At 37.6% G+C, this 20,017-nt stretch overlaps 1 protein-coding gene across 4 annotated transcripts in view; it reads right to left on the reverse strand.

Annotated features, from left to right (window-relative positions):
* LOC131679030 (uncharacterized) overlaps positions 1–20,017 on the reverse strand; it is a 473,776-nt gene that overhangs the window by 296,803 nt on the left and 156,956 nt on the right. For all 4 annotated transcript variants that reach the window (XM_058959554.1, XM_058959553.1, XM_058959552.1 and 1 more), the window contains exon 3: positions 6,642–6,858. In XM_058959554.1, the coding sequence (XP_058815537.1) occupies positions 6,642–6,858 (217 nt within the window). The remainder of the gene's footprint in view (positions 1–6,641; positions 6,859–20,017) is intronic.

Here is a 20,017-nt window from a genome sequence, read left to right on the forward strand (position 1 = left end):
GAAACCACTAAACCGAGACGGGACCCACTAAAATAACGCTTAAGGTCAATTGAAGCGGGCCACATCATGATCGCGCGCGTGGAAACAAGCATTTGTATGTTCGTGGTCGAGACTACGTTGTATAAATGCTAAAACGCTCACTTAATCACCAGGGTGATTTCATGTATGCGAGATTGCAGGCGTGAATGTGCGTGGATGAGCGTGAAGAGCTCGAGAGTTTGTATGTTACCGTGCTTTAACGCGTGGGCTTTTCGATGTCGCGTGTGCTAACTTATATGAAACTACGCGTGTAGAAATGCGATCCAATAACCATGTGGCCATTTGCATATTCAAGCGGGTTCTAGAATGTTTGCGTTGACCGCAAATCTGATCACATATAAATCTGTTCCGTTTTTCTGAGAGGGCTTTGCGAGCTTTTAAAAATAGGATATAGGGTGAAGTGCTTATTTTCACCACACTAAGGAGAACGCCTCACTAATTTATTAATCGCTCGGCCTACAATCAATGGAATGCGTACAAATTGACAACAACAGCAACGAGTGCCCCTATTGTTGCGCTACCATTTGATTCAATGCGTTGAACAAAGATGGCAGACGCTGCTCTAACCAACGGCTTCAAATGGGTAGGGTGATAATAGAAACATGGCGTAAGTGGGCTCATCACCCTACCTTAAGAATTTTTGGCGGTATGTATCAAATGGGAAAAACAGATCGAAATGGCGAGTTAAACGAGAGCAATTATGTGAAAAAATCCCCCATAAGCAGTATTCGAACCTGCAGTCCTCGGGACTCTGGCCGTATGCACAACCTCTTATGCTATCCCTCGGCTATGATGAAGTTCCAGGAAGAACACATGATCATACCCTGTCTCTAAAGCGAGATCACATACAACTGCAGCTGTTACCCAACACATTTGATCTATTTAATTTCTCGCTAGATGGAACATACCCTTTCGATTTGTAATCGATACAATGAAAAGTATTCATATTTTACCTTGAAAAAATGACAATTTTAAAAAAATTCTAACTCTTTGCAACAACCTAATTGAGGACAGGATTGTATGAACGAATTTTAGAGCAAACTAACGATTTGGGGTAATAATTTTTTTAGGTGTCTTAAAATTACATTTTTTCAGAAGCTTCATATTTTCAGAATATATTTTTACTACGGGGTTCCTTTCCAACCAATTTTTGAAAGGTCTTTCAATCGTGCTGAACCCCAGATTTTCTCACAAAATTTATTACTATAATGCATCAAAATGGAGTAGAACTGTCTGAGATATCCTGAAAATGATAGAATTTTGGATAAAAAATTGGTTGGAAAAGAACCCCGAGTAAAAATATATTTTGAAAATTCGAAAAAATGTAATATTTCGCGAATTTCAAGACAATCCAAAAAGCTATTGCCACCAGCTAATAGTCTTAAGTTTCCTATAAAATTCATCCATACAAACCTACCCTCAATTATGTTGTTGGAAAGAGCCACAACGTTTTTAAATCTCATTTTTTCATGATTAAACATGAATGTTTTTCGAAGCATCGATATCAAATCGAAAAGGTATATCCTATTTTCAACCCCTCCTAAAACCCTTTCAGAAAAACTGAACAGAATTAGATGTCGTCAAGTTAAACCATAGTTAGAGATTTTAAAATTTCGACCTATTTCTTTGGGCCAATTTTCAATGCCCGTTTTACTCCACCTTCCCGCAAAGTAGGAATCTAATATTTGATCAAAGTCCATCCCACATATGCACAAGCAAACGCTTAAAATTTCATCAGAAGCGAAGTACATCGATACGATACGTATATACGGTTCCGATCTGAAAGGGAGTAAATTTCCCCTTATGACAGGTCATGAACTCCCCAGGGTGCCATATAATTATGTAAATGAGTTTGTTTTTTTGAGACGAAAGTTGAAGACAGGAACCTGTGCTATCAATATGACAGTTGATAACATAAACAGGAAATGGGTCTATTGTTCAAAATATTTGCCGCATAATGAATCATCACCCTCTGATATATTCAAAAGGGTTGTATCATACTGAACCCGCCACATATTTTGGGGCAGCTCAGATATCTATTTAGGAGACACCGAATTACTTGATGAAATACTTAAGTAGTTCAAATCTGCTTTCATTTAATGTAGAAAATCGCCTAACATTTGCACGATCTGGCAGGGAAGAGGTGTTAGATGAAGCTCTCTGCTCTGATGGTATTACGCATGAGTTGGCAAACTGGTTTGTACCTAACGATTTCGAACTGTTGTTATCTGATCGTAAGTAAATCATCTTTGATCATTTGAATGTCTCACTAGATATTGTCACATATCGTAATCCCTCATCTACGAACTGGGACCTCTACGAAGAGGGTTTGGCGACTGAGTTTCATATGTGTCTTCCAACGATTGAATCTCCAAATAACTTGCGTGAGATCATGGATAGAACAAACTCACTCATAGTAGAAGCACGCCAAAAGACTTGTCCGCTCCGAGTTATGTGCGCTTCTAGTGGAACACCTTTAAAGGAATACCGAGCTTGTTCGACTCAAAAAGTTATGTAGAACAACATGGGATCGCAGACGCAGGGACGAGTCGAAAGCTATTAAGTTGGCTCGCAAAGCATATAGAAACGCCGTTCGATCTTCTGAGCGATGTGGTTGGAAAAAGCCTTTGCACAAATGTTTCAAATCTCAACGAAGCTAGTAGATTAAATAAGTTACTTTTGAAATCGAAACACTTTCATGTCAGTTCGATTAGAACTGCTAATGGTGAATACTCGTTTGACGAAGATGTAGTACTCAACTGTCTTTTTGACACACATTTTTCAAGCCGTACGGAACCAACCTCGACGACTGTCTTTGAGTTTCATTCATGTTGCTCCGATTCTTGAACATTTGTTCGTAGAATTCTGACAACCGAATCGATAAAATGAGCGATTGAAAGTTTTGCTCCGTATAAGTTTCCGGGAAAAGATGGAATCATTCCAATTCTCCCTCAAAGAGGATATGAACACTTCAAGCATGCTTTGAATAAAAGTTCTTACTTGTAGTCTTGCAACAGGATTTCATTAGCGTGGTGGGAAATAATTGTAAAATTCATTCTCATAGGTGACCGCGTTAGGAGGAGGCAAACGGCTTTAGATCGTAGATTCTGTCCTCCTCCCTTCTCAAATCAGTGGAAGTCTACTACCACCCTGTTACAGAATGTTGTCACAAAAGCAATCAACCTTAGCAGTTTAAAGGTGCTCCCAGCAACGTGTCTCTTGAATCCATTATAGCAGCAGCACGAGGTCATGGAGTACTTTCATATATCAAGAACTGCATACACGCAATGCTTAGCAACCGACATCTATGCTCGTCGTTAAGAGAAGTAGACATAAGGAAACTGAGTGTCTGCGGATGTTCTGTGCTGTCACCACTCATATGGAAACTTGTCGTGGAATGGTATTTGAGAAAATTAACGAACTTGAGTTTCCGACATATGGTTTCGCCGATGATTATCATATAGTGCAATTGCAGTATTCTAGTATGGGGGTGGGCGTAGTGTAGTTGGTAAATCGATTGCCTTGCACGCAGCGTTCGAGTCCGGACCCCACACTTAGGGTTAGAAACTTTCCATAAGAGATTTTTCTAACCCGAAGAGGCGAATGACCTTAAGGTTAAAACCTCAATAATCGAAATAAAAAAAAGTATTCTAGTCATATGGTTACTATGCCCTGTGATGAGTATTATTCGTGTGATCTTTGTGAACCTGACTACAGAACTTCATATCATTTGATATGTAACTGACTTGCAATAATACAATTCCATATCAGGATTTTTGGTTCTCCATACACAAATGAACCTATGTACAGGGAGCTAAAGTTCAAGGATATACTATTGTTTCTAACCCAGTGTGGTGAAGAGCTATATGCTTTACCGGTAGAGTTAGGGAGTTATGTTATCTCCGTAGGGAGTTATGAATTGAGGCTGTTTGTTTTGTGTTGTTTTTATATTGTGTCGTAATTTTCCATTTCCCTACCTTTTTTCTTTCACCTCCCTTTACTCTCCTACCAGCAAAGTAATGAGACGACATGGTAAGGTACAAATTTCCGAATAACATGGGGAACGTGCCAATTCAGCCAATATAATCTGATCTCTGATTGTTTTTTTTTTAGACGACGATTGAACGCATTGACCTGGGCTACTGGGAGCAAAGGTAGGAACTTCCGCACGTGGTTGATATATAATAGTGTGGAAACAGGTGATAGTACGAAGTGTTTATATGTTCGTAAGTAACAGCATATGTACTGACTTGATTACCGGAGTGTATTTATATGTGCGGGATTGCGGGAGTGCTTTGAAGATCCCGATTGCATGGCGAGATTTATATTATCGCGAAAGGCACATGCGTTTATATGTTAACGTATTTGACCGCGTTTTAATGTCGCATATGGTACCGTGTGTATAACGTTGCGTGATTGAATTCGTTTATATAGACTAGTAGCCGTTTGCATGTTCGCGTGGTATTTTGAATGTTCGTACGTGTCGTCATGTTGTCGGATGTTTAAAGTTGAGTGTACGGTTCAGATGAAAGAGAAAGTGAGCTCCCATATCTCACTATGGCGAGACTTGTTGTCTAGTGTATATACGTTCCGTGTTTTAGAGAGGGGACTCCTGGACGAGTACGATTCATGATCGCGCGAGAGCAGGCGCTTGTATGTTCGCAAATAATACCGCTTGTATAAATTCGTACGTCCTATCGCGTTGACTTAATCGCCAGGACGTTTATATGATTGCAAGCTCGTGGGCGTCAATAATCGCGTTTGCGACTGGGTTTGTATTATCGCGAAAGACACGAGCGTTAATGTCGTTTTTGTGTCGCATGTGGTCATTCCCGTGTACATTTGAGTGTCGTCGAGCAAGAAACAGCAAAAGGAGAAACAACACATTGATTTGTTCAGTAAAGTTAGATAGACGTACAACTCCTATACTCCAATATATTAGAGAAAGACATTACTTAAATTACTTACCTAATTTTTATTGACGTTACCTTAAAATTATTTCATTCGAAGCACAGAAGGGCAAAATAATAATTGATAGGCGAGAAAGTTAAAAATATTCAGGGCATAAAGAGAAAATAGTTGTATTCCGAACACCATTCAAATATTAGAAACACCAACTAATGACTACACGATCTACTCAAATTTAACTTCACCTCAGAGACATTTGATGTCTGAACCCACGTATTAAAATACCAACCAAATCGGTGCAATCATACTGTAAATATCGTCAAAACTTGAAAATGGCTTTGAAAAAATGAGCCCATCTCAGCTTTTACAAGAGGTGACAAAGGTTTTGCCCTTCTCATTCTACGTTAACGATAACACACTTGTAATTAAAAGATGAAGTCGGTATTCATCGGTTCTGTTACAGTTCCTTACCTTTTTGAGTAATTTAAGTGAAAGATTACATGTACAACTGCAGATCGCTTGCCAAATCGTAAAGGTTTATCAGCGAATATGAAATTTGTAAATGCAGCATGCAGCTTCAATCTAAACCGTAACGTCGCCCCATCCGCCGCTGGCCGCCCTAGATTTGTTGACCACCTTGCGCTCTCCCCGCGGGCTACTACGATCAGAACATGAGGAATACCGTGTTTTTTATTAGCTTCGAGATTCCAGATGAGCGCCAGGCACAATGCAATACATGCAAACGCAATATACCAGCCTTTCGCGTGTGGCTGGAGCGGGTGGTTTTACGATTGTCAATTATTTTTAATTAGCATACTAAAAGATTATCTTTCCTGTAAGATTCTATTATAATCGGTCCTCCGCTGACAGATTGACCTTATAATTCGCGCTCCATAGCAACGCGACCGGCCGCCGAATGGGTGGCCCTGAAAAGGGCCTCAAATTCTCCCGCGCGAATGCACGAACCGGAATCGCTCGCTAATTGATCCATTCCGGCGATGCAAATACGTATGTATACTGAACAAGCCACAACAACAACAATCCGCTATTAATCTAATCACCGTACAATTAAGAAATGTAATCCCTGGAAGCGATAACGATCACTCGGTGGAGATAACTTCATTAACGTCGAAGGGAACATTGCATCGAATCGAATCAACGATGTGGGGACAGAATGCGTAGATAATCGAGCTCGACACATTTCTTCGGGCTGAAACCGAAGAAAGGCAAAACTGAGTAAAGGAAGAGAGGAATGGTGGGTGGAATGATTGTTATTGCCGGCTGCCGGCGTGTTAATGCACACCTGACGGACGATGTCGGACAACATTGTTGCGAACTGGAATAACGGCTCGGCGGCTGTCTTTGGTTCAAGCTTTCAGATTGAACAGTTCTATTTTAGTACCTACTCGTTGCCAGGAAAATGGTTCGCCCTTGTCCGCCGGTTCACCGTTGCTTCAGTAGGTGATTGATATTTATGATTGAATGGCGTAAACAGCGTGGGTACATGATCTAACCTTGATTGTGACATTTAGTAAGTGCGACGTTTAGGTGTTGGAGCAATTTCGTTCTGCTTGTCGTGAGTTGTTTGGGGCGCTAATGGGTCATGGAAATGAACGCGCTAATAGATTTAGCCTTAAGCTTGCGACAGAATGTCAAACTTTAAGAAAAAAAGCCTAAACACTCAAATCACTCACCTTGCTTAACTTCTCGCCCTCGTGATGGGGCAGCATCTGCCGAAGACTCTGGAAGCCGGCATTTATGCTCTGCATGCGTCTTCTCTCGTTGCTGTTGGCAATCTCCCGGCGCATCCTTTTCTCATCCTTATCCATCGTGATGCTGTGACCTGTGGGGTTGTTACTGCCGATGGTACCGTCACCACCTCCGCCTTCCTCGGTAGTGACCCGACAGAACCTGTTCGAGAAGCGGATAAACATTACGAATTAGGATCTTTGTTAGCTAAATTTAGTAAACACAACAATGCATTTAGTTTTTTAGGGAACCCCCTACCCCCAACCCTCCCCCCCCCTCATTGCTATCGCTACTTTCTAAACATACACCGGCTCCGTTTCACTGATGAACGACGGACGGCCTGAAAATAGCTCGCTAGCGCCGTCGGCACTGTGATAAACTGTGTCACACTGTGTGTTGTTGTTTTCGTCGGCAGGGTTTGCAGTGAAAAGTGTGAAGTGTCTACCGCCAGCTATTTCGATACTCTCGACTCTAGTCGGAAGGATCCGAAAATAACTACCGATCTGTGCAAAAGTGTACCCAAACACAACAACGGAACACGTCTGATAAATGGTCCCAATCAGTCGACAATGTTGATGAAAATGTTGCGACTTTTCCCCACGGCGTCGGCACTCGGAGAATTCGAAATTCAAGATTCTGTTGTAAGCTGCTCAAGTAGGGAAGGTGTAGAATTTTGCTCCAATTATAAAGATTTTTTTCAGACCTTTCAAGGACTGAGTATTACACTTAACGATGAATTTAACTGCAGGTGGTTAGAATGTCCACTAGAGTGACAGGAAAAAAATGACCCCTATCGGCCCACCTCTGAGTCGATTCCTAGTCCCATCAGGAGTACTAGCACCAAATTTGAAGCAAATCGGACAAGTCTAACTACCGGACCAACGTGGCTGAAGTTTTTTCAACAATTTACATGGAGAAAACCCACCAGCTCGCATTTTCGCCGCTAGGTGGCACTGTATGCATCGTAATATCACAGTAAGTTAAAATAAGAAAGATAATTTAATTGTCTACAAGTTTGTCGAAGACTGCTAGTCAATCCGGCTTTGTTAAAAGAAGTTATTAAACTTTTAACGAAGTGATGTCTGAGTCTGTTTTGCATGGGGCCTAACAGTGCATGGTTGTGTATCAGTACTCGATTCACACGAACTAAACATTTTTTTGAAATAATCGTTAGGTTTAGCTCAATGGTATGTTTACAAGAATTATAGTAAGTAATACGAGTCATGCTTTGGTTAGAAAATTTTAGTTCCTGCTGTTACCACATAGAGGGCGCCAACACTAACTTTTCAACGGAGAGAGATAGAAATTTGGTGTCTTCTACAAAGTTATGGAGCAGGTATTTTTCAGTATTTCATCCGAACATCTTGATACTCTATCTCTCTTCTATGAAAAGTTAGTGGTGGCGCCCTCTATGCGGTCACAGGTAGAACTAAAATTTTCTAACCGAAACATAGCTTGTATTATTTAATACAATTATTGTAAACATACTATTCAGCTAAATCTAACCATTATTTCACAAAAATGTATAGTTCGCGGGACTCGAGTACTGATACACATTACATAACCATGCACTGCTAGGCCCCATGCAAAACTGACCCAGACATCTCTTCGTTAAAAGTTTAATAACTTTCAACAAAGCCGAATTGACTAGCAGTCTTCGACAAACTTGTAGACAATTAAATTATCTTTCTTATTTTCACTTACAGTGATAATACGATGTATACAGTGCCATCTAGTGGCGAAAATATGAACTAGGGAGTTTTCTCCATGCAAATTGTTGAAAAATTCCATACAAACTTCAGGCACGTTGGTCCGGTAGTAAGACTTGTCCGATTTGCTTAAAATTTGGTGCAAGTACTCCTGGTGGGACTAGGAATCGACTCAGGGGTGGGCCGATTGAGTTTTCAAAAATACATAATTTTTCTGGGCAGTCTAATGTCCACATGATACGTTATCATGCTTTTTTGACCCTCGCTTGCAATCGATTTTCAAAACAGATTTTAACTAGAAAGAAGTTGAAGCTGATTGATATTTGTGTTTCCAATCTAAAAAATCAATTAACTGATTTCAGATAAGTTAGATTGGTTGCACGAAATTTTTTAATCTGTTTTTGTAATAACAATTTCGGCTCCAAATCTCGAAAAAATTTGAATGCGGCAGACCAAAATCACTAATTCCTAAGTGATATTTCTCTTTAGTGGAGAAAAATTTAGGTAAAAGCTATTTTTTCACTAATAAGGGGAAAATTGTTTCAACCCATTTTTGCATATTAAGGGCACAAAACCTATAACTAAATTACTAATTTGCGTTTGTACTTTGTCTCGTCAGAAACTGACAGTAACTTAGTAACAAAACTAAACTCTTGTGGGACATCACACAGGATTAGCGGTTTGCTCAGAAACAAAAATAGTGTTTTAGTTTTTGGAGCTAGCGTCAATTCGGCATTAGCTTAGCATTGGCACTAAGTTAGTGTCGGAATCTGATGAGACGAAGTCGAAGCACAAATTCCATAACTCATTTAATAATTCATATACCAAAAGTACAAAGAATCGATTGAAGCTAGTTTTTTGTTTCAATTATAGAGGTTTCAACTTCAGGGTCATACGCATCCTTTTCCAGAAGCTTTCAATCAATCAAACCTGACTCCACGTGTAGGAAAAAGGCTGAATGCTCCTGATTTGAATTATTTCTAATTAAGCATGCACGAAACATTTCACGTCAATTTGTGTGATGTAATTTTTTTGTTGGAAAGAACAAAGACGGGGACTATACCTCTCCAACATGGAATTTTCCTTTTTTAAAAATATGGTTCTTTAACCGTAGCGTTTCATTCCTGCAGAAGCCGGGATTCAAATCAACATACATTTTTGCAAGCATTGTGAACTTACTGAAGGTCGATCTTTTTTGCAAAATCATCGTAGTCCGACAGTAACCTCCGGTGTTGAAAGTTCACAGGCGTGGTAGGGGAGTGAGTCAACAGGTAACGCAAACGAATTCATGCGTTGATTCCATACCATAGCTATTCACAGCAAAACAAAAAATGTATTCCAAAATATTCTAAACTACCACCAATGAATAAGTTACCAAAGATGAAAAGCAGAAAGTAAGCTATATCACTTGCAATGTATATTATACAGAAATGTAAATATTATCTGAACCAATAAAATTTAAAGTTAAAAAAAATTCATGCGACTGCCATGATTTTTTAGATTTTTTTTAATTCGGGGTTTTGTAAAATTTACAACTTGAGCTTCGAACGGCCGACTATGATGAATGTAGCTTATACGAATACCCAATAGAAAAGAATATTGTTCCCCATGCATAACGCTATCACCTCTTCAACAAAGTTGTCCGTAATATCATTTTAAATAACTTTGTCGAATACATCAAACCTCTGACTAAATTGAAATTCAAAGAATTAATTCTCCATCAGTCTTCCTAAATGAACATCGTACACAATGTTCGCTCTGGTTCTGTGCTCATATTAAACCTACGTGTACAAACTCGAACACGCTATTTCGTACCAAAACACGTGCACATATTCGCCTGCACAACCGAACTCCATATACGTACACGGTGTGCGTACACCTCTCATACACACAGGTTCGCGGCATCAGTTTTATCCTTCTCACTTTCACCATCACTAGCGTTGAATCTTTTTGCTTTGTGTGAACCGTTCTCGTGTACTCACACGGTTGTTTGAACTAGAGTTTGAACATCGTTCGTTTGGGTTCGACGTTCGGGGTGAACATGCACATCGAGACGAAGCATGTTTGAGGTTAAACGCGTGCACGAAACTTTGTACACAGGCACAAACTTGTCTGTTCTCCATCGTAAGTTCCAGTAGGATTAATCACCAAGATTATGCTATCAGAGGATACGCTGTTTTAAGCTGTGAAACTTCTTCGAAGACACAAAGATTCCAAAATTGAAAAAGTTTCGAAACTACGTGTTGCAGACCGTAGAGAACTGGTTTTGGAAATTTATTTTACGTGTTTCAACTTTAAAAGAACAAAATAATTATGCCATTCAATTCAGAACTCAAATGTGTACCGTATATAACATCATATTCGACTTGGTTTTCAACGTTTACAAAAAATCTTACTATGCTCATAAAAACCTATTCTATGAAATTTTTCCTCTTTTTCGTCCTACATTTAAAAAAAAAATGCGGCCCAAGCACGCTCGTTGTTTTTTAACGAACAGTCTCATTGCATTATTGGTAGTATAAAAACGACTATGATGTAGAAACGGCTGTAGAAACGACTACGCGAAAATGCTATCAAAGCCCAGTCTGCTGCCATCAACCAATCCGACAATGCTTACGAAAAGCGGCCAAAGCGAGCGGGTATAAGTTTCTTTTCGGGAGCTGAGTTCTCCGAAGGGCTCCCCGTCAGAATCACTCACGACAATTGCAGGCGAGACGAGAAATATCATCCACAAAAACCTCTGCTTAAGGTCAATTGCAGCGGACCGTGATTCTGATTGAGTGTACGGTTCAAATGTGCGGGCGTCGGGACTCTACGATCGCGTGGAAATGAACGTTTATTTGTGCGCGCTTGAGAGCGCCGTTATCATATCATATATGCTATAGCGTTCACTTAATCATCGGGGCGTTTTTGTTTGTGTTTGCGAAATCTTGGGCGGAGTTGTTCGTTCGTCTTAGTGCATCATCGCGAAGGGATTGGGCGTTTGTTAGTAAACGTGTTCGAACACGTGGGTGTTTGTATGTCTCGTTGACGTTTTAGTGTCGAGTGTGCTAGCGTATAACTTGACGTGAATAAAATTGATTTTATAACCGCTATGCATATTCGCGTGTGCTCTTGGATGATCCATGAATTTGATACTTAATTTTCAGTGTATAGTTCAGATGCTAAAAAAGAGTTCCGTCATATCACTAGCGTTCCTAGTCATGTCGTCATGGAACGTGTTGTTTAGTGAACATTAGCGACATTTTTTTAATTGGTCCAACCGAAAACACGAGTTTAGGATGCTAGGACCGAGGTTAGGGGCTTCCGGACGTGGCCGATTCATGATCGCGTTAACGGTGGGTTAATGCTTGAGATCGCATTGGTAAATTTATAAGTGCTAAAAGTTAATTATAAGGTTGTTTTCATGCTGGCGCAATTGTGGGCGTAACTATGTGTGGATGCTTGCAATTACATGCTCGTGTTTGTGACAAGGTTTGTCTTATCTCGAAGGCCACGAGCGTTCGTACGTTTGAAGTGTATATGGAAAAAGAAGCAATTGATTGTGTTAGTGATTGTTAGTATAAATCTAACTTAAGATATAATAAAAAAGGAAAAATTACATGAATAAAGATTTAAAAAAAGATGCAAACAGATTAAGTTAGACGCGTATAAATTGACTGATATTATTTTTGGTAAACAAGAGTAGTGAAAAAGCAAACTACTAGAAGTGAAATAAAGCAGACTAATGTAAAGAAAAGCACACATGCCAGCAAGTGATATTTATTTATCATCAACGACAATTTCCTTCTGTTAGAACTTTGTCATGCTAAGCTGACCGGGAATGGATGATTCACGCGCGTCGGTAAATTAATCGTATCTCGATTTATCTAATCCAATCTTCCGAATGAATGGAATGCAATGCTCGAATTGAACACCGGAAAGAAGTGGGCAACGAAGCCTAGGAAGGAAAAAAATACATGCGAGACAATCAATTACCCACTATTCCATCATATACTCCAGTTCTGCATCCATTCCCTGACCCAGCTGTCACAAATACACAGACGTACACATACACAGAGACACACGACTATCACATAACAATTGAACACTAGTAACAAAAACTACGATTATTACTACACTAACACTAATAGATCTCTACTTTTACATTTCTTTAATGGTTGATCATTAGTTTAGGCTGGTGCAAAGTATGAAAAAACACCAAACAAAAAAAAGGTTCATAAGCTATCTCGGTCTCCACGATGCACCACTATCGAGGCGTGATGCGATAACCATCTTAAAGCAATTGTCAGTTTGAAGTTCTTTAAAAGTGATGCACGAAAAATGCTTGAAGATGTTTGCAATGAGAATGAGCATGATGACTGTACAATTCTTAGTTGCTACTCCGTGATTGACCAGAATTTGCGAAATTGCACGGAGAATCAACGAATGGGGCCTGGGAGTAGCTATCTATTCTCACTGTGCACGTTTTGAGAGTTCTATACTTTGAAGTGCCAATAACGGCGCCGGTCACGTCCTTACAGTCACCGGGGAAGAAAAGGAATGCTAGTGCGACAAACGTTGTTATGGAGAGCGTGTATGCTTCTGCATCTCCACGTTTGCCAAGGAAAATTTTTGTTAGTTGGATCGGGAAAGAGTTATACAAATCTGGATTCACCTTGATAAGTGAATCGATCTATATAACTCTCAGAAGTGTTATCGTGTGTTTATTGCTCTGGGCAGCCGGCTGCCAAGAATTTATGATAGAACTATTATTTGTTTAATTAATTTGGAAATGTTCGGTCTGTTAAAAAGCAACTTAACATAAGCGACAAGCTGCAAATGCAAGAAACAAAGAAGGGACTCCTGGTTTAGTCCACTTTCACGTCAATAATCTAACATAGCTTGTACAGCTATAGCATTTATACTCATGAAGAAATATGTTTACATGACAACCAATAATATTGTGCTTGTACTACTCCAAAGTATATGAGAGTACTCGATGGAATGTAAACGAATATTAACATTGATTGATTGTTTAATGGACCAAAATAATCCAATGAAAATGATAATAATAGGGCAGACCAAGGAGTGTTGAAACAATTTTTTGTTGTCATTAGATAAATCGATAAAAACTGTCATTCGATGATTGCTTATTTTTAAATTTCTTACTATTTATGTTTTATCAAATTACGCTAGATTAAATGGTACAAATCAATAACAAAGCATCAACATATTGATTTCTGTAACAGTGTTCTCTTTGTTTCAACTCACCTCCTACCGAGGTAAGTTGAAACAGCAATCAATGTGTGTTGAGGCAAGTTACCAATTATTTCAAATATATTATCAAAACTTTTCCTAAAGCATCGAATGTTACAATTGTGTCATTTTTATACCTTCACACTAAGATAATTCCTTAACGTCGTTGGCATGTATTGGAAGATTTGTGGGCACAATATAAACAAAACAAATGCATTATTGTTGAATCCCTAACTGTTTCAACTCTCCTCTGTTTTAAATCTCCTCGGTTTCCCCTACATTTGTTATTCGTGCTGTTATAACTGCCGCAAATTGGTAACTGGTTTTCGATTCTTCTCGCGAATTGTAAATTCATAATCCTCATACATGATTAAACAGTCATCATTCCACTCGGACAAGACTATGCGTATTCCCTACGCACACTAAATGCCCATCGTCCAGACAAACAAAGAAATTAGTTTGCTCAGTCCAAAGAAATGTCAGCTCAATTGGCATCACCCGACGGATACGTGTTACAATGCACAGTGGTCCAGAATGCGAATTTAGCAGGAATTTTAACTTTTTGCTAAAATTTTTGTTTAAACAGTTGCTAGGGTATTAGAACAATTCTAGCGATATTTAAAATTGAACTTTTCAACAGTTCGCCCGGAATCGATTGAAGATAGCTAGAATAACAAACGTGTGTTCCCGTTTTGCCCCAACTCTTACCATATCTCAAGTGTGAAGTTAAATCTGACTGTGCTTCTCGCAAAGAGACCGAATGTGGCAGATGAAAAGTTAGTTCTTATGTAGAAAAATCCGGAGAATCGATTGCAGATAATAATAATTACCGCTCGAAATGTTTGTATCCGTTTTACCCTTATTCTTCGCATAATACAAATGTAAAGATATATCGCAATTAACATTTCAGAAAGAGACTGAAAGCGACAGATCAAAAAAAAATTGTGTGTTAAGTAGTCCAGGGAATCGATTGAAGACAGTAAGAATGACCGGATAAAACATGTGTCCCCGTTTTACCCCAAATTCCTCCGATAACTCAAGTATGCAGTTAAACCTGGCTGTACTTCTCGAAAAGAGGCTGAATGCGGCTGATGAAAGGTAGTAATTCTTATGTACAAACGATTGAAGACAGTTTGAATGACCTCACGAAACGTGTATACCCGTTTTACCCCTATTCCTCCCATTACTCAAGTTTGTAGTTAAACCTGCTTCTCAGAAAAGGCTGAATGCAGCTGATACGTAGTAATTCTCATACAACAAATCTGGGGAATCGATCAAAGATAGTTAGAGTGATCGTGCGAAACGTTTGCCGTTTTACCCCAATGCTTTACATAATACAAGTGTGGAGCTATACCTTACTTACTCCAATTCTTCCTATAACTAAAGTGGAAAGCTAACCTGGCTGTGCTTCTACGAAAGAAGCAGAATGTGGCTGATAAAAAGCAGCAGTTCTCATGTAAAAAAATTCCGGGACTCAATCGAAGATAGTTAGAATGACCGCATAAACCGTGTACCGTTTTACCCCAATTGTTCACATAATGTATATGTGGATTTATACCTTACGCATCATTGAAAAATGCTGAAAGCGGCTCACCGAAGTAGTTTTTCTTATGCAAAACAGTTCAGAGAATCGATTAAACATACCTAAAATAACCGCCCGAAACGCGTTTACCCGTTTCACCCCATTTTTTCCCTTGTACAAGTGTGAAATTATAAATACGCCATATTTCAGCAAGAGGCAGTAAAAAGTAAGTTTTTATGTTAAATAGTCCAGGAAACAAATTGAAGGCAGCTAGAATGCCCGTACGAAACATGTGTACCCGTTTTACCCTAAGCCCCTCTCATAACTCAAGTGTGAAGTTAGGGCTGAATGCAGCTGACGAATCCCAAGTAACCATAAGCATTAAGCCATTGCACTATATTTGCTATACATTTGCACTAATGTTGCATTGAAACTCCATTACAGCATTAACAACGCAATAAAGCTCTATATTAGCATCAATAATGCATAAATACACAGCCGACATATAGCATTATCGCTTGCTCTATATGCATTTATAAAGCTGATATAACGCGTACACTTCAAAGATCTTTAAAGCATGTACGCTTTACAAATGAATTTAATGCCATTATAGAGCAAATAAAAAGCTGATATAATGCTATTGTAATGCTGTGGGTTTATTTGTTATGCAACTCTTCTTGAAGATTATATTCGGCATATTTCATTTCAATCGAACATATGCAATATAGTCCAGGGAGCAAACGCAGCGCACTTACCGTGAAGGACGAGGCAAGGTACCGCAGTTCGTGACTTACTAAAGGTAATTTTCGTAAACATTCACATCATGTGAGAACGAAAACCCATTAACGATATTCATTACAATGCATTAGAACAGAGTCAATTACGGTTTTAAACAGACCTTTATTTCAAAATGTTTCCTTTTTGCTCATCATACCGAAAGAAAACATAAGAAATGGTTTTAAAACCATGGCGGAAAATGACAGCCAACTGAAGCTTTTTAATAGCAGTGCCAATATAAGGCTTTCAAATTTGACGTTTGTACGCTGGTGCTATATAACAGCATTAGTACTGCAGAAAAGAGCTGTCAATCTCTGCACAGTAATAGCACTATATTTCGCCTTTTCTGGTATAATACCAGCATTATATCAGTATTTAGGGCTTCACGGCAACATTTTCCACAATCAGAAAGATTATGTTGACTCAAGAGCAATTTTTTAAAAGGTCGTAAACATTCCTACGTGCATCAATTTCAATTTTTTTTGTTCGATTTCTGTATTTTATACAGCAAAACTTTGTGAGGACGAGTTTGAGATAATGAATATCTATGTGAGAAAAAAAAATACACTGAAAAAAAATTGTGTCATTTTTCACAAAAACTAAAATTTGTGCTCAAAATTTAAATTGCAAAAAAACCCATTTTTTTCTATTTTTTCTATATTTTGTCAATAAAAACCTCAAGAGAAAAGAAACATTTTGAATGTAATTGTATGATGGAGAACTCACCAATAAAAAAGTTTTTCTAACAATAACTATATACATGTTTTTAAATTTCATGCTAATTTACATACAAAACTGTAATTTTATTACAGAATATAATTCTAACTCTCATTTAAAATCAAAATGTATTTAACAAAAATCTTCCAAAATGCGATAGTTTGCGGGATATTTGGAATTTTGTTCTAACAAAAACAGTTAATTCGTGTGATTATGCTCTTTTCAAAAGTTCAACAACTTTTGACATATTTTTATAATTCTTACTATTTGAAGTCAAAAATACAATTTTCTTTTTAAATATAATTCTAAACGCTATTTTAAATCAAAATGCTAATAACAAAAAATTTCTGAAATGTAGTAGTTCTCGAGATATTTCAAATTTTGTTCTAACAACATACTTCTATTGTTTTATTTATCTTTTATTTTCAGAAGTTTTATTTTCAGAAGTTATTTGCGGTTCTCTATCAACAATAATAATTTTTTCAAAAGGCTCATAACATTTCCTGTAACTTTCTCTTTGACATCAAGGTGATAATGTAAACCATTTGAAAGCTATACGAAAATAATCAAAATACTATTCAATCAAAGGGTCTTATGATTAAACTAAATAGTTTGATCATATTTTGGTTGTTTTCGTATAGCTTAAAGAGAAAGCTACAGGAAATGTTATGGGCCTTTTGAAAAACTTAGTATTGTTGATGGAGAAATGCGAATAACTTTTGAAAAGGTCGTAAGAAAACAAAAGAATTGTGTTGTTAAAACGAAATTTGAAATATCTCGAGAACTACTACGTTTCAGAAAATTTTTGTTATTAGCATTTTGATTTAAAATAGCGTTTAAAATCATATTCAAAAAGAAAATTGTATTTTTTACTACAAATAGTATGAATTATAAAAATTGTCTAAAGTTGTTGTTAGAAAAACTTTTTTATTGAATGCTTCTCCATGATCCAAATACACTGAAAAAGTTTATTTTACGTCTTTAAAAAGATAAACATTAGATTTTTGACATTTCATGATGTGGTAACACGAATAACTTTTAAAAAGGGCATAATCACACGAATTAACTGTTTTTGTTGGAACAAAATTCCAAATATCTCGGAAACTATCGCATTTTGGAAGATTTTTGTTAAATACATTTTGATTTAAAATAAGACCAGAAATTATATTCTGTAACAAAATTACAGTTTTGTATGTCAATTAGTATAAAATTTAAAAACATGTATAAAGTTATTGTTAGAAAAACTTTTTTACCGATAAGTTCACCATCATACAATTACATTCAAAATATTTCTTTTCTCTTTAGGTATTTGGTTCTAAAATATAAAAAATTAGAAAAAATGGGTTTTTTTGCAATTTAAATTTTTAACACAAATTTTTGTTTTTGTAAAAAATGACACAACATTTTTTTCAATGTATATTTTTTCGTACATAAATATTCATTCCTTGAAACTCGCTCTCAGAAAGTTTTGCTGTATAAAATACAGTAATCGAACAGAAAAAAATTTGCAATTAATGCACGTACAAATGTTTACGCCCTTTTGAAAAATTGCTCTTGTTTAAAAATATTGCAACTGTCCGAGAAAATTATGGAGATTCATAAACCGAAGACAACTTCAAAGTTTCGTTCGAAACGACGATGGTCATATTTTGTGGTTTCTCATGGAATCCCTCAGCTGATGAAAAGCAATAATTCTCATGTACAAAAAATTCGCGTTCAACCTTTTTCTTAAATGTAGTTAGGTTTAACTGAAAACACAAGTTATGAAGTGGGGTAAAACGGGTCTATCTGTAATCGATTTCTCGTATTTTCATAAACAAGAAACATTACTTTTGATATCCCACACTCAGCCTTTTTCGTGAATGTGGAGTAAGGATGAACTTCAAACTTGAGCTCTGGGAACTGGGGTAAAACGTGTACATATGTTCCGTGCGGTCGTTTTAGTTATCTTCACTCGATTCCTTGGGCTTTTTTGCATAAGAACCACTACCCTTGATCAGCGGCATTAGAGGCCTGCTTCATAAATGTTGAGTAAAGTTAAATTAAAACTCGACATTTGGGGAGAATTGGGGAAAAACGTATTAACCCATTATTGCCCAACCTACTATATATAGTAGGTGCTAAGAATAACTCCTATTACTCAATCAATAACGCAGAACAGGCAATATCAATGAGTAAATATTGTTCATATACTCTTGCAGAATATGTTTAAAGAAGTTAGAGTGGTTAAACCGGTGTTTATGTTTTGTTTTATTAAATTTTCCCTTAAGGGGTTACACATTTTTGTCAGGATTAAAAAAATCGAATTTTTGAAAATTAGATATTCTGATATTCTCAAAATTTCATGAAGATCGGAATACTACAACTTGAGTTACATCTATTCATAGACCGCTATCCATTGACCACTTGTAGGCGGTGCGTAGTGTTTGATACGCTAGACTGTTGACTCGCTGCACCGACAGTAAAACCCGATTATCTCGGAGTTGTATTTTATTGAAAAGTTCATTCGCGGCGATCACGATATCTCAGAAACCAATTAATAGATCAATCTGAAATTTTCACTGGTTGTCCCGTATTATATCAGCTACTTTGAGTACAAAAATCATTTCACTGGAATAACCACATTATTTTTTCCGATCGGAAAACACAATTTGTGATGCGCGTGAAAAATAAGTTGGGCAATAATGGGTTAAAACGTTTTACGCAGACAATCCTACTATCTTCTATAGAATCATTGGACTTTTTTGTGTAAGAAACACTAACTATGGTAGTCTGTATTCCGTTTTCTTCCAAGTTATATCGCCAGTAATAAAAAAAAATGTGGTCATTTTAAATACCTGCAATTTTTACATAAGGAGTGTACATTCTCGATAACCGCACTTTGCGATCTATCACGCTATTGACTAATATCGCGTTTTTGAAACTCTTCTCCCCACTGTGCAGTTTCCAAAGCAAATAAGTCACTTAAATCGTTCCGGTATGAGGGTATCTCAGTTTTTACTGAGTTATGGAAGGTGAATACAATTCGTTGTATGTATAAGAAACATGCAATCTGACTATAATAATTCGAACGGGCGGGTTCGCTCCCGTCATACCTCTGTTCACTGGGCAAGGGACCAGAAATCGACAGTCTTCATTAGCTCTGTCACCCACCGAAGTACGATGGGTAATGAACTAAAAATTAGACATCACACGATAATAAAAACCCGGGCCTTGGTATCTAGCGGGGAAATTAAATAGATCAAATGTGTTGTGGTGATCAGCTGCCGTTGTGTGTGATTCTCGCTTTGCAGGCAGGGTACGATCACTGTCGCCAGTGGGATAACCATATGTTATTTCTGGGACGTCACCATACCCA

This window comes from Topomyia yanbarensis, chromosome 2 (assembly GCF_030247195.1).
Source record: "Topomyia yanbarensis strain Yona2022 chromosome 2, ASM3024719v1, whole genome shotgun sequence".
NCBI classification, from domain to species: Eukaryota; Metazoa; Arthropoda; class Insecta; order Diptera; family Culicidae; genus Topomyia; species Topomyia yanbarensis.